This window comes from Rhincodon typus, chromosome 1, assembly GCF_021869965.1.
Source record: "Rhincodon typus isolate 14 chromosome 1, sRhiTyp1.1, whole genome shotgun sequence".
NCBI classification, from domain to species: Eukaryota; Metazoa; Chordata; class Chondrichthyes; order Orectolobiformes; family Rhincodontidae; genus Rhincodon; species Rhincodon typus.
The window spans coordinates 125931869-125958746 of record NC_063332.1 but is presented as its reverse complement, the minus strand read 5'-3'; the positions used below and the strand labels follow the sequence as shown (position 1 = coordinate 125958746).

Below are 26878 nucleotides of genomic sequence, written 5' to 3'. Positions count from 1 at the left end.
CCCATCCCTGGACACAATAGGCAATTTAGCATGGGCAATCCATCTAACCTGTACATTTTTGGATTGTGGGGAATGGTATTCCTGGACATTTTATTCTAGGAGGCAGTCATACTCCTTAGGGCAGGATCTTCTGATTTGGCCGGTGGTCAGGGACAGGAGGATGTGAGCTAGGCAAAGGGACACAGAGGGCAGGGCCCTCAGCCTTTACAATTGTCCAACAGGTTTGAAGATTTTCTTGGCTTGTTTGGCAACTCAGTAAAAGATGCTCTTTGGTCTGCCTGAACCTTGTTGGTCTTCCAGAACAAGGAATTGACCTCGACCAAGTGTTGCAGACTGTCACATTCCAAAGTCCAGGACTATGTGCTGAAGGATGCACTGAAGCTTGAAGCAGCTACCAAGGTGCATTGGGGAAAGACCACTGTGAGAGATCTTCCTGCTAAAGGTAAATAGGGATCTGTTCAGTTATCAGACCCTCCTTGTGCCCCAAATGTATATAAATATAGTATTGTATGTGTCAGAGAGGTTCTTTGGTTTTTAGTTAGAGTCAAATTCCAGTGTTTGTTTGTTTACTTGATATGCTACTGTACAGAATTGAACTGCACTTGCAACAAAGTATATATAGGTATTTTTTATGAATAAAGCATATTTCTGAAATTTTAAAAAAAAGTTTGATGAGGGCAGCAAGGTGGATTAAGTGCTTAAAAAAAATACTTGTTTACATAATTCATAATTAGACATGACCCTGTCTCAGGAAATCAGGATTTAGAAATGGTTTGGGTGGAAATGTGAAAAAATAGGGAAAAGAAGTCATTAGTCGCAATGATCTGTAGGCTCCCAAACAATAACCACAATGTAGGATGAAGAATACAAGAAGAAACATTGAAAACTTCTGATAAAGGGAGGATGACTTTTAAAATTTATTTATTAATTGATTTTAATTTATATATTAGTAATTGTAGCCTTGATGCTTAGAATGCTTTTCAGATATTTTCATAGAACAGCACATTCTGGAACCAACCAGAGAACAGGACAGACTAGATTTGGTATTGTGTAATGGATTGGATTAATAGATGATCTCAGTTGAGTCCCCTAGAAAGTAGTGATTATAACTTGGTTGAACTTTACATCCAGCTCCACGAGGAGAAGAGTGGGTCCAGGACTAGTATTTTAAATTGAATAAGTCCAATTATTATAGACATGAATGCTGAGCTCGCTGAAGTGAACTAGAGTATTTGGCTAGGGGATACATCAACAGAAGCCATGACAGATATTTAAATAATATTTCAGAATACTCAGAATAAGTATATTCCCATTATAAATAAAACTTCTAAGGGGAGGAGCCACCACTCATGGTTAACTTAAAAAAGTTAAAGAAAGCATTAAACTTGAGTGAAAATTCACACACTTGAGTAGAGATGAGTGGCAGGTTAGATAAATTGTCAGAATAAAAAAAAATGGCAGGGAATGACAAAAAGGTTAATTGGAACAAATACAGTTTGAGATAAAGCTAGTAAAGCAAAAACAGACAGCAATAGTTTCCATAGGCAGCTAAAATGAAATAGAGAAAGTAGAGTCAGTCTTATCATAGAATCCCTATAGTGTGAAACAGGCCCTTCGGCCCAACATGTCCACACTGACCCTCAGAGCATCCCATCGAAAACCCATTCCCCTATAACCCACCTAATCTACACATCCCTGAACACTATGGGCAATTTAGCATGGCCAATCCACCTAGCCAGCACTTCTTTGGACTGCGGGAGGAAACCGGAGCACCCAGAGGAAACCCACGCAGACACGGGGAGAATGTGCAAACTCCACATAGACAGTCGCCCGAGGGTGGAATCGAACCCGGGTCTCTGGCACTGTGAGACAGCAGTGCTAATCACTGAGCCATCATGCTACCCGTCTTGTTCCTCCAGAGGGTGAGAATGGAGAATTGATAGGAGATAATAAAAAAAAGCAGACATAATGAATGCATACTTTGTTTCTGTCTTCGTCATAGAAGATACAAATTCATCCCAGTAAAACCCATGAATCAGGAAGTTGAAGAAAGAGAGGAACTTGGTGAAATTATAATCTCTAGGGCAATGGTACTGAGCAAAATGATGGAGCTGTGGGTTGATGTGAATCCAGATCTTGACGGACGTTATCCCAACATATTAAGAGGTGACTAATGTAGCACTTCCCAAAACTGGTTATAACCCAGAAAGTTTCCATGCATTCTGGAAAGTCGTAAATGTAACTCCTCTATTCAAGGGAAAGCAGGAAACTGTAGGCCAGTCAGTTTAATGTCTGTCATGGGGATGATGTCAGATTCAGTCATTATATGCATTAACGGGCCTTTCTCAGATTGGGAGGATATGCTGAGTGGGTTTCCACATGGGTCTGTGCTGATCTCACAACCTTTTAAAATCTATATCAATAACTTAGCTGAGATAATCATAGGCATGATGGATAAATTTACAGATGACACCAAGATATGTAAAGTATGTGGTAACAATGACATAATGAGGATAGAGAAATTAAATGAGTGGGCAAAAATCTAGCAGGTGGAGTATAATGTAGGAAAATGTTAAATTATCTATTTTGGCAGGAAGAATATAAAATCAGTATTATTTAGATGGAGAATCACTATAGAATTTTGAGGTGCAAAGGGATGTAGGGCTTCTAGTGCATGAATCATAATCGCCTCTGTATCTGCATACTTTTTTTTAAGAAGTTTGGGAATGCTATCTTTTATTATGAGAGAAACTGAATATAAAAGTGAGGTTGTATTTCAGTCATACAGGGCATTGATTAAACCACCTCAAATACTACGTGTGATTTTGGGCTCCCTATTTAAGGAAGGATACAGTTGAAAGAAGATTACCAGATTGATACCTGGATAAGCAGGCTATCTTATGAGGAAAGATTGGTCAGGCTGGGGTTGTTGCCATTAGAGTTTTGAAGACTGAAGGTTGATTTGATTGATGTGTACAAGACCTTTAATGATCTTGACAAGGTGAAAGACATTGAAGCAATGTTTACTTTTGTGGATGAGTTTAGAATTAGGGTGCATCATCTCAAAAGTAAAGGTCATTCTTTTAGGAGAGGAGAGGATATGCAACTCCCCCCCTCCAACCAAAGGAGGACAAAGGCACTGATTTAGAGTGGAAAAATAGAGTACAAAAGTAAACTTGCAGGGAACATACAAACTGATTATAAAAGCTTCTATACACAAGAAGAAAAAAGATTAGTAGAGACAATGTGGAACCCTTACAATCATAAACAAACAGAAATCAGAAGTTATAATGGGGAACAGAGACAGCAGACCAATTAAATACATTTTTTGGTTCTGTCTTTTAAAAAGAGGACACAGATAGAGTCCCAAACATATTGTGGAACAAATGGGAGCTGGAACTAAAGGAAATCAGTATTAGTACAGAAAGTGTGTTGGGAAAATTGATGGGATTAAAGGTCAACAAATCCCCAGAGCCAGGTAATTTACATCCCAGAGTACTTAAGGAAGTGGCCCTAGAAATAGTGGATGCATTCGTGGTCATCTTTCGCGATCCATGAGAACAGTTCCCATGGATTAGAAGATAGCTAATGTAACCCCACCATTTAAGAAAGGAAGTAGAGAGAAAACAGGGAATTACAGACATGTTAGCCTGATATTGGTAACAGGGAAAATGCTAAAGTCCACTGTAAAAGATTTAATAGCAAAGCACTTGGAAAAAGTGACACAATTGGACTGATTTACAAAAGGAAAATCATGCCTGATGAATGTATTGGAATTTTGAGGGGATGTAACTGGTACAGTTGATAAGGGGGAACTGGTAGATGTGGTTTACTTTCAGAAACCATTTGATAAGTTCCCATGTAAATAGATTAGCATGTAAAATTAAAGAGAATGGGATTGGGGGTAGTGTACAGACATGGATAGAGAATTGGCTCACAAACAGGAAACAACCGTTAGGAATAAACAAACCATTTTCTGAGTGACTGAGTGACCAGTGCGGTACTGCAGGGATCAGTACTCAGACCTCAGCTACTCACAATATATATTAATGATTTACTTGTATCTTCATCTTGTAGATGATACACACTGCTGTGACTGAATATCAGTGGCAGAGGAAGTGAATACTTATTGATATGCTGCCAAAATAATGGGCTGTTTTGTCTTGGAAGGTGTTAAGCTTCTTGAATGTTTTCAGAGCGGCACTTATCCAGGTAAGTGAGGAATATTCCATTCGGCTCCTGACTTGCGCCTTATGGATGATGAGCATGCTTTGGGGAGTCAGAACGTGAATTTCTTGCTGCAGGATTCATAGCCTCTGACTTGCTCATGTAGCCATATATATATATTCAGTTTCTGGTCATTGGTGACCTCCTGGATGCTAACAATAGAGAGATTCAGCAAAAGCCTTGCCAAAAAAGCTTATCAGATGATGGTTAGATTCTCTCATGTTAAAGATGATCATTGTCTGACATTTGTGTGGATGAATATTACAGGGGGTCAGTTAGCTCAACCGATGGTTGGCTGGTTTGTGATGCAGAGTGATGCCAATAGCACAGGTTCAATTCCCATACTGGCAGTGGTCACCATGAAGTTCCTGCCATTTCAGCCTTGACCTTTGCCCGAGGCAATACTCAGGCGAAACCACCACCAATTGTCTCTCTCCAAGAGCAGCCCTATTGAGACTTTACTTATACAATCAGTCATACAGCATAAAAACAGACACTTCAGCCCAACTCATCAATGCCGATCAAGTTTCCTAAACTAGACGCATTTGCCTGCATTTGGGCCATATACCTCTAAACTTTTCTGATTCATGTATCTGTCCAAATGTCTTTTAAATGTTGTAACTTTACCTGCATCAACTATTTCTTCTGGCATTTCATTCCACAAATAAATTGCTACCCGTGTTAATAAGTTTTTCCCTCATATGCCCTCTAGTTTTGAATTCCCCTATCCTCGGGAAAAGACTTTTGCTATTCACCTTATCTATGTCCCTCATCATTTTATACACCTCAGTAAGGTCACCCCTCAACCTCCTACGCTCTAGTGGAAAACGTCCCAGCCTATCCATATAACATAAACCCTCCAGTTCCAGTAACGTCCTTGTAAATTTTCTCTGCACTCTCTCCAATTTAATGATACCCTTCCTATTGCAGGGAAACTTGAACCACACACAGTACTCTAAAAGCCAACCCTGGTCAGTCCAGATTTTGACTAGGTATTGTCTAAGTCTTGCTGCAGTTGGACCTGGATTGCTTCAGTATCTGAGAAGTCACAACTGGTGCTGATCATTGTGCAATATTAGTGAACATCCCCACTTCTTACCTTGAGAGATGGTCACTGATGAAGCAGCTGAAGATGGTTGCACCCTAGACACACTGTGAGGAACTGTTGTAAAGATGACTGACCTCCAACAACCATAATGTTCTTTGTGCTGGGTACAATTCCAAAGAGCAGAGAGATGTGTCCTACTATTTACTGACTCCAGTTTTGCTAGGATTCCTTTATTCTACACTCGGTCAGATGTGTCCTTGACGTCAAGGGCAGTCACTCTCACTTCACCTCTGGAATTCAGCTTTTTTGACAATGTTTGAAGAAGGGTGTAAAGGCCAGGAGCTGACTGTGAAGAAGCCCAAAGTCAGCATTAATGATCAAGTTACTGCTAAGCAAGTGCTGCCTGCTGCACTTGGGCAAGTTGGAGTTGTCCCATTTTCTGTGCTGTATTTTAGCAAATTTGTCACATAGCCAGGCAAACATCTGTGAAGTGGCTGTAATGGAACAGCTTGGACAGGTCTGGTTCAAAAGTGTTCAATATTTTTGTTGGAATGTTGTCAGGGACCGCAGCTTTTGTAGTATCCAGTAGCATCAGCTGTTTCTTGACATCACATGGAGAGAGACTAATTGGTTGAAGATTGGCATCTATGGCATCTCCCAGAGTGCCACCCTCACCCACTATTAATAACTTCTGGAACGCCCCACCAGTGTTCCTCACCTCTGATCGGATAAGCTGTTTACAAGCACTCGAGTACCAGGCAATTCACTATGTTGAAATAACACACAAATTTGAAAGTGGTTCGATTTTTACTCTAAATTCCTGAGACAGGTGCACTGCTGACTTTGGGCCAAATCCAATCCTTCTTCCAATTCTGTACTTCCCAATATTAACAGATCAGGAACACTGGTCAACATTCCCATGTTGCCTACACATTTAGCAACTGGCAGGACCTTTCCAATAATAATTATTTCTTTTGCTTAAGAATACCTAAAAATAGTTTCCTTAATTTATTCCAAATTTCTGTCACTTCTGGTACAATAAGGTTCTGCATCAGGTAAAGGCTGTCTTTGCTTTTTTTTTTGTATTTTTAAATTGTGCACCGAAAAGGGAAAGGATTTGTTTTAAAAAGCAACGATTGCTGAAAGATAAACACATGTTTTAACCTGACCCTCACTGCAATCACTGTTTATACAGCTGCTGTTCAAGCAGGAGGAGGATTTCCTGACAGACTGGAACTAAGGATCTATATAAATGGAGATTTGGCTGGCAATAAGTAGTTGATTAGTCCACGGACCAATGACCAGTTATCAATCCTCTGCCTGCCGACAAGTAAATGATTGGTTCTCGGGCAGCTGAACAGCTTTAGGCTGTGAACAAGACGGTGAGAAACCTTCGGATTTCCACCAGTTCAGGACCTGTGCCGGTTCCCTGCACACCTTAAGCCTGAATAAAGACAGTTTATTCTTTATTTAGTGATGTTATGAACTGTGACTTCTAATTAATAAATCAGAGATCTTTTAACATGAATCAATCGCCCTTGTGCCTCCTAAAATCCAGTGAAAACATCTGGAGGAGGACAATGAAGAAGCAGTGCTGCAATACAAGGGCCACCTCAGCAGATCCGGTGAACAGAGACCACTGAATTGTTTCTCAGGTTTTTCCTCTGTCCATAACACCACTTTTTTTTTCTCCTGTCTGAAACTGCATAAGAGGAAGTTTGGATGGAGTTAAAATTTTAACTAGTATATACATGCCAACAGTTCATAACTGTCTACCTGTAGCTAGAGTCTATTTACTTGTAATAAATAGTAATTCTTGGTAAGTACAGAAACCTGGTCCATGCTTTTGGTCAACCTGGGTCTGAAATCAGGTAAACTGGGGAATTTTGCATACGTGTAAGATCATAACCCTTTGTAACAACTCCAGAAATTTATTTCCGGCATGCTACCCCAGTGAAATGTCACAATTGCTAGATACAAGCTTCAAATGCTAACAATCCAGAACAGAATTTTACTACAAGATGGCTGCTTACAAAACTTTGACACCGGACGTTAAAACTATTCATTTCTCAATAATTCACTCAACTTTAACACTCTAAAACCTTGAGCAAATCAGAACTCTATAAATACTCAAAAAACCATAAAAAAAACTCAAAGTTCAAGAAATTATTTTTAAAGTCTTTTTTGGCTATTACATATCAGAATCCAGTCACTGACAAGTCCAGTAGTTACATCAAAAAGTAGAAATTGAACAAAACTACTGTTTTAGCCATTATTTTTCTTTCTCACAAACTTAAAAGGTCATTGGGAGAAAACTCTTTGTTGATACATTTACAATGGGAAAACAAGTACAGGGACAGAAGAGGCTGTGTGATGGCAATGTATTACACCCTCCGCCTGATAAATGACAAACGATCTGCAGGTAGTTTCCAACTGCGAGAAGTCCATGTTCATATCTGAATTAGCTTCTGCAATATGATTGTTCTACATTTAATATCTATTTTTGGTAGAAAGTAGTTAGTTTCTGCATTACTGTAAGCAACTGGCAACATGATGACCAAAAGAATGGAGATGTCTTTAGTTCTCTCCATGATTAGATAGTTCATGACAATAAGATTGTTTCAACACAACACTGATTGAATTTAAGATCAAATTATTTTAGTAGGTTGCAAAATTTAACACCCAAATGTACTAAAAGACAAAAGACAGGTTTGCTGTTGATCTTTTCAATGCATATAGGACAAAAGTCAATGTCCTCCATACACAGAAACATGCAATATAATGAACTTTCACATACATCAGTTGAAACAAAACACAAACAATTAAAACAGTTGATGAAACATATGGATTCCATGATAAGGGAATGGATGAAGTCTGTGAATGTTCTCGAAAGTTTAGTAGATGAGTTCCACAGTTTCCTTGATGTTGAATCTGTCTTGTGATCACATCACAACTTCTAAATATTACATTTGTGAGGGAGTCAACTTTTTCTGGCATATGTATAAATAGTTCATTTATTAAATATCAGGGCACCTTTGAGACACCATGAAGCACGAGCTATCCTTGACTCAATGTTACAATTTCAGCAATACATATAAAAGCAAAATATTCTGAATGCCAGCTACAAAAAGAGACAAAATAAATTGATTTTCTGTCTGTGGTCCAGTTTTTTGCTACGTAAAGTAATTTTTTAAAATTTTGTACATTATTTTACAAGTTTTACTTTATCCTTTAGCACTTTAAATTTAGGGTTAGAGCTTATCTTCTTGTAAAAGATTGCCAGGAGTTCCACTTCAGATTTGTAGTTACTATCACCACTCTCAGCGTAGTACTGGGATAGAACCTGCAAGAGTTTGGATACATGTCAACTGAGACAAAGAGTAATTAATTTTTTTTCCTGAAAAACACATTTTTGTCAAAGCATTTCATTTTCTTATTCATCAGGAATCGGTATTCTTGTGAACTGTCCAGTGGAAAACCAACATTTATACTCAACAAGAGAAGAGTGCTGAATTGCTGCCAATGGACTGGCAGAGGCATTGCCATGGAGAATGCACTCATTAATGCCAATAGACAGTTAACTGCTCAACTTTGTTTAAATTTTAAACCTTGATTTAGCATTCATGCAAATTGTCCAGATGACTGCAAGGTAAAATGTTCTGACAAAATTTGTATTTTCCCAGCAATACTCATTTTTCAGTACTATCAAAAAAGTCATGTTATTATGTCATAGGCAAAATAACTATCTAAATCTAGTAACCTGTTTCAATACTCAACAGGGAAAAAGATCAATTTATTATGCAGGATTATTTCTGTTACTAATAATTTCATATTTTGTTTTCATCTTTTGTAATTTGAATTTTACAGCTATCATATACACACATACCTTTTTCCGCAATTTTTTAATAGAAATTTCCTGCTCTGGAGACTGCTGTAGAACAATTTTGATTGTTCTTTTCCAGTTGAATTTCCCTTAAAAAAACAGATAATAATGTATAACATATGAAGTTCGGGATTGCAAACTAAAGACAAATGATCTAAACAGAATGTGCAATGCATTATCTTCCAGTTTTAGAATTTGTTTGGATCCAAATCCACAACAAAACTTCGGATGAGCTAGTCATTTGGAATATGCGCCCTCTAATTTACAAGCAACTAAAAAGAACACTTTATGCAAACATGAAAATATATACACTTTTTTTTAAAATGCTGAGCACGTGTGGGCCTTGCTGAACCCATAAAGAAGGAAAAGATATTTCTTTTGTCAATGGTAGCGACTTGAGTGAGTCAATACATTGAGTCAACACAAACATTTGAGTAATAAACCCAAATTTCAAGTCAGTATTAGGCGTTATCATATTTTGAACCAGATGTAAACTGAAGCCCGACATCCTGCTCAGGCTAATATATACTATTCAATGAAGAGCAGAGAAGTTCTCCCTGTTCTCCTAAAATTATCTGTTCCTTTATTTCACTATTCCTTGTGGGATCTTGTTCTGTGCAGGTTGGCTCCTATGCTTTCCTCCAGAGCAGTTAACTAACCAGGGGCAGCATGGTGGCTCAGTGGTTAGCACTGCTACCCCACAACTCCAGGAACCCAGGCTCAAATCCACCCTCAGGCGACTGTCTGTGTGGAGTTTGCACATTCTCCCCACGTGTGTGTGGGTTTCCTCCGGGTGCTCCGGTTTCCTCCAACAGTCCAAAGATGTGCAGGTTAGGTGGTTTGGCCATGCTAAATTGCCCATAGTGTTCAGGGATGTGTAGATTAGGTGGGTTATAGGGGATGGGTCTGGGTAGGATGCACTGAGGGTCGGTGTGGACTTGTTGGGCCGAAGGGCCTGTTTCCACATTGTAGGGATTCTATGATGATCTAACTTTAAAAGCATTGATTGTACAATATGTGGGGATACTCCGAATTTGAGGGAGGTGCTACATAAATAGAATCTCTCACAGCAATTTTCTAGATGTTGAGAAACTAAGAACAGTAGATGAGAGGAAAAATTTTGGGGTCTCAATGTACAAATTACCAAAGCATATGGTAGACATGTACAAAGAAAACCCAAATGGAAATAGAATGCTGGCTTTTATCTCAAGGGGACTGGAATACAAAGCTCTGGTTAGATCCTATCTGGAGTAATATATTCAATCCAGGGGATTCGGAAAAAAGAATACTGGTCTTGGAAGGGTATGATGCAGATTCACCAGAATACTGGCCCTAAAAATGTTAAATTTTAGGAACTGGGGTGGGGAGGGGTGGGGTTGCGAGAGATTGCGCGCGCGCGCGAGAGAGGTTGCGCGCGCGCGTCTGTCTGTGTGGTAGTGATGGGTGGTAGCGGTGGCAGTGTTAGACAGATTGCATGGATTTGACTTGTGGGTATTTAATCAGCCTGTTCAGACATGACAGTTATGACACACCTCTGGAGCAGTTAAGACTTGACCGCAGGTCTTCTGGTCCAGAAGTAGGGACATTACCACTGAATTACGAGATCCCATGGACATGGCCTCTGTTTTTATACATAAAATTAAACCTCCACCAAGTCACCTATTATTCTAATTAAACAGACAAACATTTCCCATCTGGCCTTTGTACTTCAGTAATCAAATGGCGATCTCACTGAGGTGATTAAGACAAAGCTGAAAAGAGAAATTCTCTCACCCAGTGGAAGAATTCAGAACAGGGCAAATAATCTTTAAATTAAAAAGGGCTGCTCAGCTATTAATAGTATTAAAACAAGAGCACAAGGTAAGATGCAGGAAGCACAATCTAACGGAACGCTGGAATGGACTCAAGGGCCGACGAGCCTACTCCTGTTGCTGTACAAGTTATGTTTTGTATAGAAGGGGAGGTGATAACCTAGTCATATTATTGCTGGACTATTAATCCAGAAACTCAGCTAATGTGCTGGGGACCCAAGTTTGAATCCCACCAGAGCAGATGGTGGAATTTGAATTCAATTAAAAAAAACTACCTAAGACCATGAAGTCACTGTTTGATTGTTGGAAATCTGACATCCTCATTTGGTCTGGCCTACCTGTGACTTTCGAGCCACTGCAATGTGGTTGACTCAACTTCACTCTGAAATGGCCTAGCAAGCCACTCAATTGTATCAGTCGCTACAAAGTCTCAACAAAGAAATGAAACCAGACTGATCACCTGGCATCGAACTAGGCACCAAAAAAGACATGGCAGAAACAGCCCGGTCAACTCTGCAAAGTCCTCCCTACCAGCACTTGGGGGTTTGTGCCAAAATTGGGACAGCTGTCTCACAGACTATTCAAGCAACAGCCTGATATAACCAATCTCATGGAATCATACCTCACAACAACGACTCAGACACTAATATCACTATTGCTGGATATGTCCTGTCCCACCGGCAAGACAGAACTGGAAGAGGTGGTGACATATTCAGGAGGGAGTTTCTCTGGGAGGCTTCAATATTGACTCCAGACACCATGTCATCAAGTTAAACATGGACAAAGAAACCTCCTGCTGATTATCACATAATGCCCTCCCTTAGCTGATGAATCAACACTTGCAGGAAGCACTGGAGGTAAAGGGTGCAAAATATACTCTGGGGGATTTTAGTGTCACCACCTGTAGTCACTTGGCAGCTGTACTACAGATCAAGCTGGTCGGGTCCTAATGGACACAGCTGCTAGGCTGGGTTTGCCGCAGGTGGTGAGGGAACCAATAAGAGTGAAAAACATACTTGACCTCATCCTCACCAACCTGCTGTTGCAGATGTATCTGTCCATGACAATATCGGTAAGAGTGACCATTGCACAGTCCTTGTGGAGACGAAGTCCCGCCTTCACATTGAGATTACCTTCCATACTGTTGTGAGGCACTATCACTGCGCTAAATGGGAGAGAATGAACATCTAGCAACTCAAGACAGGAGAGGCTGTGGTCCATCAACAACAGCAGAATCCTACTCAAACACAATCTGTAACATCATGGCCCAGCATGTCCCCCACTCCACCATCACCACCAAGACAGGGGATCAAACCTGGTTCAATGAAGAGTGCAGGATGGCATGCCAGGAAAAGCACCAGGCATACATAAAAAAATAAGGCATCAATCTGATGATGCTACCAACAGGACTATTTGCATGTCAAACAGCATAAGCAGCAAGTGATAGACAGAAGTAAGCGGTTCCACAACCAACAGATCAGATCTAAACTCTGCAGTCCTGACGTATCCAGGCATGAATGGTGAAAGACAACTAAACAACTCACTGGATGATGAGGCTCCACAAACATCCCTATCCTCAATGATGGAAGAGCCCAGCATATCAGTGCAAAAGATAAGGTTGAAGCATTCTCAGCAATCTTCAGCCAGAAGTGCCGAGTGGATGATCCATCTTGGCATACACCAGTGATCCCCAACATTACAGATACCAGTCTTCAGCCATTTTGATTACTCCACATGATATCAAGAAATGGCTGGAGACACTGGATACTGCAAAGGCTACGGGCCCTGACAGCTTTCTGGCAATAGTATTGAAGACTTCTGTTCCAGAATATGCTGTACTTCTAGCCACGCTATTCTAGTACAGTTACAATACTGGCATCTACCCAACAATGTGGAAAATTGCCCAGGTATGTTCCCTACTTAAAAAGCAGGACAAATTCAACCCGGCCAATTACCGCCCCATCAGTCTACTCTTGTTCATCAGTAAAGCGATGGAAGGTGTCATCAACAGAGCTATCAAGCAGCAACTGCTCAGCAATAACCTGCTCAGTGATGCCCAGTTTGGGTTCCGCCAGGGCCACTCAGCTCCTGACCTCATTACAGCCGAGGTTCAAACATGTACAGAACAGTTGAATTTCTGAGGTGAGAGTGAGAGTGACAGCCATTGATATCAAGGCTGCATTCAACCACGTGTGGCATCAAGGAGTCCTAGCAAAACTGGAATCAATGGGTATCAGGGACAAACTCTCCGGTGGTTGCAGTCATACCTGAAACATAGGAAGATGGTCGTGGTTGTTGGAGTCAGTCATCTCAGCTCCAGGACATCTCTGCAGGAGTTCCTCAGGGTAGTGCACTAGGCCCAACCATCTTCAGCTGCTTCTTCAATGATTTTCTCTCCATCTCAATTCAGAAGTGGAGATGTTTGCTGACGATTGCACAATGTTCAACACCATTCACGATTCCTCAGACACAGAAGCGGTCCACGTTCAAATACAACAAGATGTGGACCATATCCAGGCCTGGGCTAACAGGTGGCAAGTAACATGCATGCCACACAGATGCCAGGCAATGACCATGTCCAATAATAGACAGACAACCTAACCACTGCCCCTTGGCATGCAATAGTACTATCACTGAACCCCTCCACTATCAACATCCTGTGGGGAAGTGGGGTGGAGGGCGGTGGTGGGTGGGTGGGGTGGTGAGGTTACCATTGGCCAGAAACTCAGTTGTACAAACCATGTAAATACAGTGGCTATCAGAGCAGGTCACAGGCTAGGAATACTGCAGCAAGACACTCATCTCCTGATCCAGCCCCCAGTAAAGCCTGTCCAATATCTACAAGGCAAATGTGTGATGGCACACTCCCCACTTGCCTGGATGTGTGCAGCTCCAACAAAACTTAAGAAGTCTGACACCATCTAGGACAAAGCAGCCCACTTGATTGGCACTACATCCACAAACATCCACTTCCTCCACTACCAACACTCAGTACACACTGCTGCACTGTAGAACTTTACCAAAGATCTTTACACAAAACCTTCCAAACCCATGACCACCTCCATTTAGAAGGACAAGGGCAGCAGATACATGGGACCATGACCACCTGCAAATTCCCCTCCAAACCGCTCACCATCCTGACTAGGAAATATATCACCATTCCTAAATCCTGGAATTCCCACCCGAACGGCTTTGTGGGTCCACCCACAGCATGAGGGTGGCAACAGTTAAAGAAGGCAGCTCATCACCATCTTCAAGGGCAATTCGGGGATAGGTAGTAAATGCTGGCCAGGGAGTAGCCCCACATCTCGAGTGAATTAAAAATATCTTTCTATAAAGGACACTAAATATCAAAGCTTAATGGAGAAAAGTGTCTCATACCAGTGTACACTAGTTGCATGTGATAAATCTAAGAGGGATAACACTTTACCACGTATAATTTTTGATGTAACTTATACGTTTGCCAAAACATTTCTAATAGACAATGTTCTTATTTCTTGTTGCTGCCATCTTTGAGATGCAAGGCCTTTTAATAGGGCTTCCTTTTGTTAGATCTGGGACTTCCATCTGCTGGGCCCCTGTTAGGAGTGCCGGCAAGAAGAATGTTGAGGGAAAGGAGGAGGGCGCAAGGAGGTGAGCTGGGAGAAGGAGGGAATGAAAGGGGAGGTGGGGGGAGGGAGGAAGGAGAAAACTGCAAGTGGTGGGAAAAGACAGGAGTAGGGTGGGTGGGGGTAGGCTGCTGCAAATGATGGGAGTGGGGAGGAGTGGCTACAAGAGCTTTGGGATGGAGGAGTGTGCAGCAATGATTTTGGGAGGGAGGAAGAAAAGGAAAAAAAACAGAGGCTGCAAAGGAGAGAGAGCAGTTTTAAATTAAAACTCTAAATTAAGGACAAGCTTGCCAAGTGTGGGGATAATGATTTACAAATCAAAATAGTTGATAGAAGATACAATCTGACAAAAACTTAACTATATTTTGCTAATATTTCAAAGCTGGCATGAGGAAAAGTTGGAAGAGGAAGGATACATGGGTTACATTCCAAGATGAAGGGATAATGAATTGCATTAGTTAAATATCCCACAGGTGAACCCTCTTCAAATCTTATTCTATCTTCTCCTTGGGTAAGTGTAAAGTAGATTAGCTTGAAGAAGGGATATGGGAGAGAGACAACAAGGTGCAGCAAGAGGGGAAGGTCTTATGGTGTAGTGGGTAGTGTCACTGCCTTTGACCAGAAACAAGTCTCTGGTCAAGTCTCACTCTTGGACTACCTGGCCACAGAAGCAGTGTAGATAGTGTGGCTAAGCCAGTTGAGAATCAACTTATAAATCCTTCCAAATATTTAAGGCAGGCAGAAAGAGCAGCAGAGTCTCCTGGTCAGCCATATTTAATGCAGACTGATGCCTCTTAAACTACATCCTCTGGCAAGAGGCTGGGGATCTACTGAAGGAAAAACACACTTTGGAAACAGACACAATAACAATTTGTCTCATGTCACTAGACTCAGACAGCCTCAAAGTCCAAGTTTATTTGAAAAGGCAATACCCTTGGAGGACAGGATCACTGCATTTTTGACATTCATTGCTATTGTTAGTCACATGACATTAGCAAGTGTGGGTTTCAGCAGGAAAAGGTGCATTTTTGTTCTGTTTTATTGCCACCTGAATGAAGGCACAATGATAAACAGTAGGCAAACAGTAACGCAGTGTCCTAAGAGGCTATAACCCAGGCTAGAGGTGTAATGTAAGTCAGATTAATTATGTTTCTTTTGCAGCAACGACTATGCATTTGAATTTATTCTGATGATCACCTTTTAGAGCTTATTCTGAGTAGGCACATGTTCAGTGGATCAAAAGGACAACTCCAGTGCCAGTAATAGAAGAGAAGGTTGAGCTGGGTGTGGATGGTACAGGAAAGGTTCACAACCTTTTACACAACAGATTTCAAGCTGAGAGCTTTAAAATTACATTGCATAAAGAAATGAACAACTTTGAAATAAAATGAATAACAGATCATCAACCTAACCCAATGAAACAAAGCTTTGTGCAGTATAAGCAGAAACATGTCTTTGTGTTAGAACTTTTTCTGATAATTCAGATGAAAATGCTCACAGATACCAACTATGTAGCATGACACAGAAAACATTTAGAAATGCTTATATCTGAAATAACAATTAAACTTTCAGGGAACAAAATACCTAAACTGCAGATCATGCAGTGTAGTCATGAAGTTGTAAGATTTCTAATGTCGAAATACCTTGTTTTACTTCATTATCTTCTTCCATTTCTTCGGCTTCTGGAATTTCCACTTTCTCCCGTTTTGAGTTGGGTTCACCTGTTTGGAGTGCAAGCAGAGTAGCAGTGAGTCAATCATAAGCTTCTACTCTTGGATAAAAAGACAGTTTAAATGGTTCCTGCTGTCAAAGCTGTGACAGCCTGCAGAATGCCCTTGTTGACAGCAAAGAGCAAAATAAAGAGAGGATGGCATATTTGTCCGGATGATATCTCCAGGATTTAATGACTCTGCTCCAGAGATCACAAAGGAGATGGTGGGGCCATACAGGCTTATCCTGCTTCTGAAGGCAGAGGAGGAAGCTAGCCTTCATAACAAAGCAGGGCTAATGGTATTAGCACAGGAGGATATGGATCTAATGTCCAGAACCATTTGATGACCTGCTGAGAACAGAGAAGATGAGTGGCATAAAAATCCACAGGATAATATCCCTCTGTACTACAATGCTTCAGCGCAAAGAAAAACCCACTGGCAAAGTATGTTACTGAAAAGACTTAGCTTGTTAAAAAGCATTACATGGTGCAATGCCTTCTCAGGTGCAGATAGCTGCCCCTTCATTCATAGCTCTTTGATTTTCACTTTGCAGGAGAAGAAAGCATACAATATCCAGGAAAGGTCATATACCAGGGTGTGTGCCCTACCCTCAGTCTTAACGCAGATGGAAGATGTGAACTTGGAAATTGGCAATGTGTCAAAATAGCTTGGGGAAGCAATGGAAAAAGGGTGAAATACTAATGGTTGAACCTTGCCAGAGCTTTGAGGAGTGGCTAGCTCATTTTTACCCATTTTTATTCTCTCATTTGAAAAGCTGCTAACAGTACGTAGCATACAAGATGCGAGCTTCACGAATTGACATCTCAATGACAGGGTCAATACCAGAGAAAGGGTAAGAGGCAGCAGTATTAGCCTCAGAGGCCAGCAGCATCATGGGAGTCAGGTATACTCTCCCCATGCACTGGCTGATCGGTCACGTATCAAATAGTTAGCACAAGATGAGCAGTAGATCATGTATGAGCAGGAGCACATTATAATGGAAGCTGTGCATTGTCTCCATCAAGAGGTGAAGGAGAACACCAGTCATACTTGGCTCACTGGAGATGCCGACCCTTGGAGATTACACACAAACCATGTGCTTATAGGAGCAGCAAAAGGAGATGTGTGGATACCTTGTTGATGCCCGCAAGGCTGTGGAGGAGCTTGGAAAAAGATGGAGGAGTCCGTACATGTCATCTTTCGACTGATTTCATGCATGAATATCACCACTGACAGTGGCCAACTTCATGAAGGCTCATACATGCCAACCAACTAGTGGGTGCAGGAACAGAAAATTAGCATCTACAATATTCAGCAGCACTGAATGTTCTATCGCGATGGCAGGTATGTGCACAGAAGCACAGCCAGATGCTCTCCCGTTCTTGGTTAGTAATCACATATAAGGGTACCTCAGGAGGGTAGAGGAAAGCCTACTGCTAATGAAGGGACTTTCTCAAAGCACCCCTGGGAAACTGCTCCCACATCTGCCTTAGCTCCTCTGCACTGTGCCCCGCCTGAAGGTCAAGCCTGCCCTTACACTGATACACTGGCAGGTTCCTTATACAGAAGACGGTACCCACAGGCATCTCCTTTGCCAGAGCAGTAAAAAGAGGAGCTGCCTTCACTTTGGCCTCAGTCACAGTGAGAGCACAATGCAGAAGCAAGCAGAAAATACAGAAATTACACTAGCATCACAATGGAATGCAGTTGGGCGAATTTCTTTATGGCTCTGTTAAATTCACAACCTTAAATTGAACAAAGACAACATACAGACAACATGGAGTAGGTCACAGGCTTCGTGGTAGCCCAAAGCATACAGAGGCTCACCAGCGGCTGGAATAGCATAAAATGTTGGGGACCAAAATCCTGACATGGGATGGGTAATAGGAATGTAAAACATCAGTGGAGGAGTAACGCACATGGGTCAACAATTGAATGAAAGCACCTACCTCTGGTCTCACATGGATCATACCGCTGCCTGGATTGTCCTGCAATAATGGATAACCCAGGCCTACCTGCTGATACAAACAGGTAAAGCATTTGGAATTGCCTCAGCACATGCCCATTGTAACAGCCACCAGACAGAGCCGGATGAGTCACTTTTGGTGGTTGCACACTTGTTGCATTCTTCAAAGAATTGAAGCCCTTCCTATTGACAAATGGCCCTAGCTCCTGTGATGGTGTTTTAATGACCCCATGTGCAGTCTACCATCCACTGCACAAGACAGAACTCTTAGACGGAGGCAAGTCTTACAGTTCTTTGGATTCATTGTGACAAATGCTGTGGAGTCAGATGCCATCACATTGGGCAGTAGGGGGGGCGCTAATGTCCTAATATCACCAGATTAGTAATCTAAACTGCAAACTGGGGACATGGGTTCGCATTCCACCATGGCAGATGGCGAAATCTGAATTCAATAAAACTCTGGAATGAAAACTAGTACAATTGCTTGTTGCAAACACCATCTGGTTTACCAATGCCCTTGGGTAAAGGAATCTGCTATCCTTATCTGTTCTGGCATATAAATGACTCCAGATCCACAGCAATGTGGCTGGCTCTCAACTGCCCTCAATTACCAAGCTGACAATAATAAATGGCAGAAAAAAATGCTGGCCTGGTGAGTGACATTCAATCAACCAACCTCCTAAAAGTTGTAACTATGATGGATGGCTGATTGTGAAATCCTACATATATAGGAAGAATTCTACGCAGGAGTCTGCAGAAGACCTGGAAGGAGCCAACACATAATTATTCAGCAGGGCTGTCACTGGCCATACTTCTGGGATGACCTGCTGCAAAATGCATAGCCATCAGAGTCCTGGCTGCTCCAATAGATCAAGAATGCTGGCCTTTGGCCAAATTACCCATATCATACTCCTGCCCTTCAGTCATTGCAACTGGATACATTACTCACAGTATTGCACCTCCATCATGATCCACCCAACTGCTGCATAAGTAAACCCCATGTCAGAGAGCACCCTTCAATACAGAGTTGCACAGATCAGTGTAAGTGACTCTAGCAATGTTGCCCAAAACAAGGAACACCAACACTTGATGAACCTCAAAATGATAATTTCACAATACCAGCTCTCCGGCTATGCAAGAGATCATTCTTGCTGCCTTCTCCCTTAATGCTGGTCACCTTACTAGATGTTAATTTTAACAGACAATTGATTTCCAATTTGTAACAGTCTCAGGTGAGTTGCTGCAACGCTGACACAGAGTGGGACCTGTGCGCCATTTGTCAAATCTCACTTAAGTGAAAAACTGGGGCCATTTACAAAGCTTAAATGCTTACCCATTTCTGCTGGAAAACCTACTTGCAAGCAGGAATACTTTGGGAAAGCTGGCCCAACACACAGTTTCTAAATTTCCATGCTCCCTCCGCTTCCAGAGGGACAGAAAAACTCCAACCATTGGCTTGGAGTTTTCATGGGCTTTTCCCATTATCTTGCCTCAACTGTGAAGAAGCAATTACAGTGATCGTGTAAAATGGAAGTTTTCAAAGATATCTCCCTGGAATTTCTCCTGAAACTGCAGAAATTCAGCTGAATATTTGTAAATATCAGAAGACATTGACTGCTGAATAAAATGCAAGAATTTTGCTGCAAACACAATAGCAAATCGCTGGATTACTCCAAGTATCTCACAAGATCCAAAACACTAACTACATACCTTCACTGGATGTTTTCTGTTTACGCTTCTTGCCCTTCTTGCTGCCAAGTGCATTTTCACTGCCCTCTTGCTCACAAGCCTCTGCTTGATTGCCATTTTCCTCCACAATATGGGCTCCATCTTTCTTGCGCAGTTTTTTAAGCTTTTTCTTTTTTTCCTTCAGTGTTTTATTTTGTTCCTTTGTTTTAGAATCTAGTTCATGCTTCAAAGAATTTTTACATTCCTCTGAGTTTAAGAGTTTCTTTCCTTTTTTGGATTTTTTCTGCCGTTTCTCTTTTGCATCCTGTTTGTCTCCTTCCCTGTCTTCACTTTTGACTACAGGTGCCTGGTTCTGGTCTACTTCCACAGATTCTGCTGGGGCCACACCATTTGGAGTGTCATTTTGCATTGGTTGTTCTTTATTTTTATCCTTAGTAAAACAAATTTAATTTACTTCGATAGCATGAATAATTACATTACAGAATTATCAATATTACATACTGGAACATTCTCAATGTCACATGCATATTCCTACCACATTACAAAATAGTGCTCTTAACCTGCTCCGCGGTATAGAGTGGATGCTGTTTTGTCAATATTGCTTTAGAAGATGTCAAATATTCCAGCATCCATAGCTCTTTGGACAGCCAATTCTAGATTTTCACTATCCTTTGTTTCCTGATTTCACTTAACGCAGCTCGAATATAAAACTTCTGCTCTCTTGTTCTAGTGATAAGAACTCCAACTTCACTAGTCTCTCTTGTGAGTAAAGCATTTGATCTTTGCTACCAGGTAATGAATCATCTATCACTTTTCAAGGACCTTGGTAAACTTACAAAAGACGCTCAAACTTTGTTTTGCCTTTCATTCTAACTATGGCCTAAACAGTGCTTTGGCAAAGTTAAGAGTTAACCCCTTGCTTTTGTATTCCTTGTCTGATTCATAAAACCTAGGATTCTAAATGCATTTAAAAATTGTTTTGTTAAACACTTGAATAAACAAAACAAAAAGCACTTAAGTCCAGCTTCCCTTTAACTACCTTTAAAATTCTCAAATTACTTCCTTGAGGATTTAGTCTTATCTTTACATCTGGCAGTTGTAAATCGAATCACGTGCCCAATTTCAGCTTCCTTACCCACAACTACTTTGTCCCCAAACTACTTGTACCAATGCCATAATATTGGTAGTGTTGGCCACTGCCTCACCTATTCTGCTGCAAAAATCTAGCTCATGCTTTAAATTATCTTGAGGCTTATGTCTCCGATGGCTTCCCTGTTGATCTTTTTTGCATTAAGTCTCATAACTAGGTCCAACAGTCTCCAAATTCTACTGGTTCTCTGCATTTCCAAACATGTTGATTTCAAAATTTTTGCCCTTACTTGCACACCTCTTTATGGTATCACCCCGACCCTATCTTGAAATTTCTTCCCACTTAATACTCATATTCACCCTACGCTCCTTCAATACCAGATTGTAACACAGCTGTTAACTCGGTTGAGTTGACCAAAGATTGAACCTGTAAATTTCCTGGGCTGTAAGTTTGCTAATAGTCTGTCACAGCAGGCTGCAAAGGGAGTTGTTACAGTCTTCCCTAGAGGGAACTGTTAGAGGATTTGAGAGTATCCACGGGGGTAAGGAAAGTCCCAGGAACAACAGCACACAGTCAGTTTAACATCATTGGTGGGTAACATATAAGAAGCATGAATCGGGAAAATAAAATCAAACAAGCACTTGGACAGTTTTGCATCAATAATGGAGAGCCAGCACAGATTTGGAGAAGACAGATTGTGCTCCACTAATCGAATTAAACTTTTGATGAAGTAATAGAGAATGTGGATGAAGGGAATGCTGCACATATGGAACAAAAACAAAGTTGCTGGAAAAGCTCAGCAGGTCTGGCAGTATCTGTGAAGGAAAAAACAGAGTTAACGTTTCGGGTCCAGTGAACCTTCCTCAGAACCTGTATACATGAATTTTGAGAAAGCATTTGATAAGTAACAAAGCATGCTGGTTAACAAAACTGGAGTTCATGGAATAGGAAGATCGGGATTGGTAAAATTGGCAAATGGTTGTTTTACCGAAAGAAGAAAATGGATGAAACAGAGTTCCCCAAGTTCAATCCTCAGGCAAAAATGTTCTTTCAATATATTAAAATTATTTGGATATTGAAATACAGAACAAAATTTAAAAATTTGTCGATCGTACCAAATTTAAGAGCTATGGCTCACAGAGAGGATAATACCAATGGATTCCACCAGAACATAGTTAAGATGACAGAATGGGTGACAAGTAGCAGATGGAATTTAGTACAGAGAAATGTCAGATGATTTATTCTAGTAGAATGGAAAAGGAGAAGAAATATAGAATAAATGGCAGGATTCAAAACAGGGCTCAGGAACAGAATGATCAGTGGCTGCACATGCACATGAAGGCATTAGGACACTGAGGGATAAGTTAGCAAGGCATATTAGATCCTGAGCTTCATCAATAGAGATATTAAAGTACATAAGCAAGAAGTAATGTTGAACCTTTAAAAAAGTTTGGTTAGCACACAATTACTGTGCTCACTGTAGGAAGGACACAAGAGTCATCAAGGGCTTACAGAGAATATTTAGGGGAGGTTTGATGGGTGATTATGACATGCTTATCTAAGGCAGACAAAGCAAAGCTCATTAGCGGGTGGTAAAAGCAGTAAGGGGCATAAATTTAAGGTTTTAGGAAAGAGACACAGCATGTTCGAAGGGAGAATGTATTTATTGCTGTGAAAAACAATGAATGATTTCAAAAGAAGCAAATGAGGGAAACAAATTTATAGAGCTATGGAGATAGACCAGAGGAATGGGACTGACTGGATTACTTTAGAGAGTCATCATGCACTTGATGGGTCAAATGACCAAACAGTCAGAGAGTCATAGAGCCATACAGCATGGAAACAGACCCATTGGTCCAACTCGTCCATGCTGACCAGGTTTCCCAAACTAAACTAGCCCCTTTTACCTGTATTTGGCTCATAAACCTCTAAATCATGTACCTGTCTAATTGCCTTTTAAATGTTGTAACTGTACCTGCACCAACCATGTCCTCTGGCAATTCATTCCACATACGAACTACCCTCTCTGTGAAAATGTTGCCCATCAAGTCCCTTTTAAAACTTTCCCCTCTCACTTTAAAATTATGTCCTCTATTTTGAATTCCCCTACCCCAGGGAAAAGACCTTTGCAATTCAGCTGATCAATACCCCTTATGATTTTATAAATCTCTATAAAGTCACCCCTCAACCTCCTACACTTCAGAGAAAATAGTCCCAGCCTATCCTTATAATTCAAACCCTCCAGTTCCGGTAACATCCTTGTAAACCTTTCTGCACCTTCTCCAATTTAATAATATCCTTCCCATAGCAGGGCGACCAGAACTGTACGCAGTACTCCAAAAGTGGCCTCACCAATGTGCTGTACAGCTGCAACAACTCCGATAGTCAATTCTGTGACCGTTGAGGACAAGCGTGCCAAATGCCTTTTTCACCATCCTATCTACCTGTGACGTCACTTTCAAGGAACTATGTACCTGAACCCCTAGGACTTGCTATTCAACCCAGGACCCTACCATTAACTGTGTAATCCTGCCGTGGTTTGTCTTACCAAAATGCATCACCTCATATTTATCTAAATTAAATTCCATCTGCCACCCCTTTGCCCAGCTCATCAAAATCCCATTGGACTCTTAGATAACCTTCTTCACTGTCCGCTATACCACCAATTTTGGTGTCATTCGCAAACTACCTATGTTTCTTATATTCTCATCCAAATCGTTTACATAAATGTCAATACCCAGCACTGATTGCTGTGGCACACCACTGGTCACAGGCCTCCGGTCCAAAAAGTAACCCTCTACCGTCATCCTCTTTCTCCAACCGACAAGCCAATTTTGTCCCCAATTGGCTAGTGGTCCCTGGATCCCATGTGATCTAACTTTATTAACCAGTCTACCAAGTGGAACCTTGTCGAAGACCTTGCTGAAGTCCACGTGGACAATATCTACCACTCTATTCTCAACTATGTGCTTGGTCATGTGCGCAACAAACTCAATCAAGTTTGACAGACACGAATTCCAGTGCACAAAACCATGCTGACCATCCTAATCAGTCCCTACCTCTCCAAATGCATGTAAATCCTGTCTCAAAATCCCTTCCAAAAACTTACTCACCACTGACATCAGACTCACTGGTCTATAGCTCTCTGGCTTTTCCTTGCAGTTTTTCTTAAATAAAGGCACAACATTAGCCACCCTCCAGTCTTCCAGCGCCTCAACCGTGGCAGTAGATAATACAAATATCTCTGCTATGGTCCTTGCAATTTCTTCCTTAGCTTTCCACAATGTCCTAGGATACAGTTGAACAGGTCCCAGTGACTTACCTACTTTTATGCATTTCAGACCTCCAGCACCCCCTCTTCTGCAATGTGGACTGTTTCAAGACATCACTAATTATTTCCCAAAGTTCCCTAGTTTCCTTGTCTTTCTCCAAAGTAAAAACTAACTCAAAATATTCATTTAGTATTGCACCTATTTCCTGTGGTTCCACATATAAACAGGCTCGTTGATCTTTAAGGAGCCATATTCTCTCCTTAGTTGCTTTTTTGTCCTTAACATTCTTGCAGAATCTCTTTTTTGATTTATTCAGTGAGAATTGTGCTTCAATACCTATGTTTGCTTCACTGCCAGTCCTTGAACTTTCTAATAAGTGAGAAAACCAAAGCTTGTAGCACGTTCTGTTTTGACCTAAGGTCAATTGCAGGTGATTTACTGGAGTTGGAATAGCAGTTGTGCATGTTGACTTACCTTGCAGAGAGCAGCAGCAAAGACATCCCAAACCTGCCCCTGTAGTGCCTCATTGTAGATCTGCAAACTGTTTTTCATCCAGTTCTGCAACACAATGGAAAATATATAAATATCTCTCGATGTATTTTCTCCACGTGTAACTTATGCTGTTTCTGAAATTGACCATTGCTACTAAGTCAATACTTCAAACTTTCACTTTTAAGACCATCGGTATCAAGCTTTCTCAGGGCAACTTGAACTCAACTTCAGACCTTTAGAAATTGTCCAAAACAAAATGATATGCTGGCAACACACACAGACACACAAAATCAACATTTGTAAAGAGAAACCTTATGTTTCAGAATGCATCTTTCAGAGTTTCAAAGATTACAGATTTGGAACATTAGAATATATCATATCTTTTCAACTGCTGACTGACTTGGGTATATTTACTAATTTTTGTTTTTATTGTAGATTTTCAGCACTTCAAGCTTTTTTTACTTATAAGTTGTTTGTACATCAGTATATTAAACTGTGCATTAAGTCAAAGATGCTTTAAAATGTATACTTTCAGAAATTTGCATTTACATAAACATTTATAGATTGCCTGTATTTAAACACATGTACACACATACACACTAAAACCAAAATATTGGTGCACCTAGATATCAGTTTGCTACAGATGCAGAGCCGTCTTAAAATGCTGAGCAGTTGTAAACTCTTGTCTGAAAGTGCAAAGAATGCAAGCTGCAAGGTCCCTGACCAAAGATAGGCTAAAAATGAAAGTAAAAGCTGGTAAAGTTGCCACTGTCCTTTGGACTACAGTGCTGCTTTCTCATTAGAGAGATGGACGACAGGTGGTGGTTTAATCTGGGGGTCACCACACCTCAGGCAAGGGGAGAGGTTGAGAAGGAGAGTCCTTCATGGTAATCTCAGCAGTTGCAAGAATTGAATCAATGCTGTTGGCACCAGTTTGCATCATAAACTGGCCATCCAGCCAACTGAGCTACCCGACACTAATAATAATACAAGTACGTTGCATCTGCTCTATTAAAACACTATATTATTGATATTGTGAGTAATACTATAGGAGATATCCAAGTAATGGCTACAATTTTAAAAGATTAAGAAAGTGACTTCCAGTCCTCACATATTTGCATTAATAATTCCCAATTTAACCTTATTTCATGTTACCTATCACAACAAAGGACACTTACCTAAACAAGCAATCGAAATTCATACGCTCTACATTTGCTGTTGTTCAAGTGACAACTGTGAGTACAGAAAAGTAGTTTTATACAGTAAATGATGATGGCATGAGAGATTCTGTTTACCCTGGGGGTCTCTGTTTAAATTATATGCTTTATGAAAATGATTGCTTTACTAAACATTTTGAAATATCCTGTAGGAAGCTTTTTCTGTCTTATAAACTGTTAAAATCCACACAAGTACTACACAATTGCAGAGTTTGATGAAATGCATCCTGGTAAATATGTCACAATATTAAAATCCGGTTATCATTAAACAGAAAAGTTAAAATACACAAACCTGAAATTTGATTTTTTTTCGAGGTATGTTGTCATACGAATTCATTTGTTCCAGAATTTCACGCACCTTGGGGCTAACATTTGATTCATTCATGACTTGATGGACTTTCTAGATACAGGAAAAAAGACCAAAGTTAACATCTACAGCTGTACTCATGGACCAGACCAAACTCTCTTCAAATATATCAAGGAGATAGCCTAGACCCCAAATTTTTCTTATTTAAAGGCAACTGTAAGGTGCTGCATTCCAGAGGTAATTTGATTGGTTATGTTACTCGGCTTTAAACAAAACACACTTTATTCTTAGTCTACAGTTAAAATACAAACAAACAAGAACTGGTCTAATTTTAACTCTAATGGAAAACTTAACTGAGCAATAGATCATTTAACCACTAAACAGCAACTGTTCCAATATCATAATATCCCATAAATACATGCTTGGCAAAGGCAAATTCAGTAAAACAGATTCTCTCATATACAATTCTAGCAGCAAAGAAAACTCCAGCTTTTAGCTGTAACAGAGACAGACAGACAGTTTCCACAACCAACTTCAAAATCCCAGCAAGTACTGA

At 40.7% G+C, this 26878-nt stretch overlaps 1 protein-coding gene across 1 annotated transcript; it reads right to left on the bottom strand.

Annotated features, from left to right (window-relative positions):
- Positions 1–7441: 7441 nt before the first annotated feature.
- On the bottom strand, positions 7442–26418 carry lyar (Ly1 antibody reactive homolog (mouse)). Its single transcript, XM_048604511.1, has 6 exons — positions 26308–26418; positions 24781–24864; positions 19966–20374; positions 16221–16298; positions 9162–9247; positions 7442–8618 (listed from the first exon to the last, which is right to left on the bottom strand). The coding sequence occupies exons 1-6, from the start codon at positions 26398–26400 to the stop codon at positions 8481–8483; spliced, it is 888 nt and encodes a 295-aa protein (XP_048460468.1). The 5' UTR covers positions 26401–26418; the 3' UTR covers positions 7442–8480.
- Between the last annotated feature and the right edge of the window lie 460 nt (positions 26419–26878).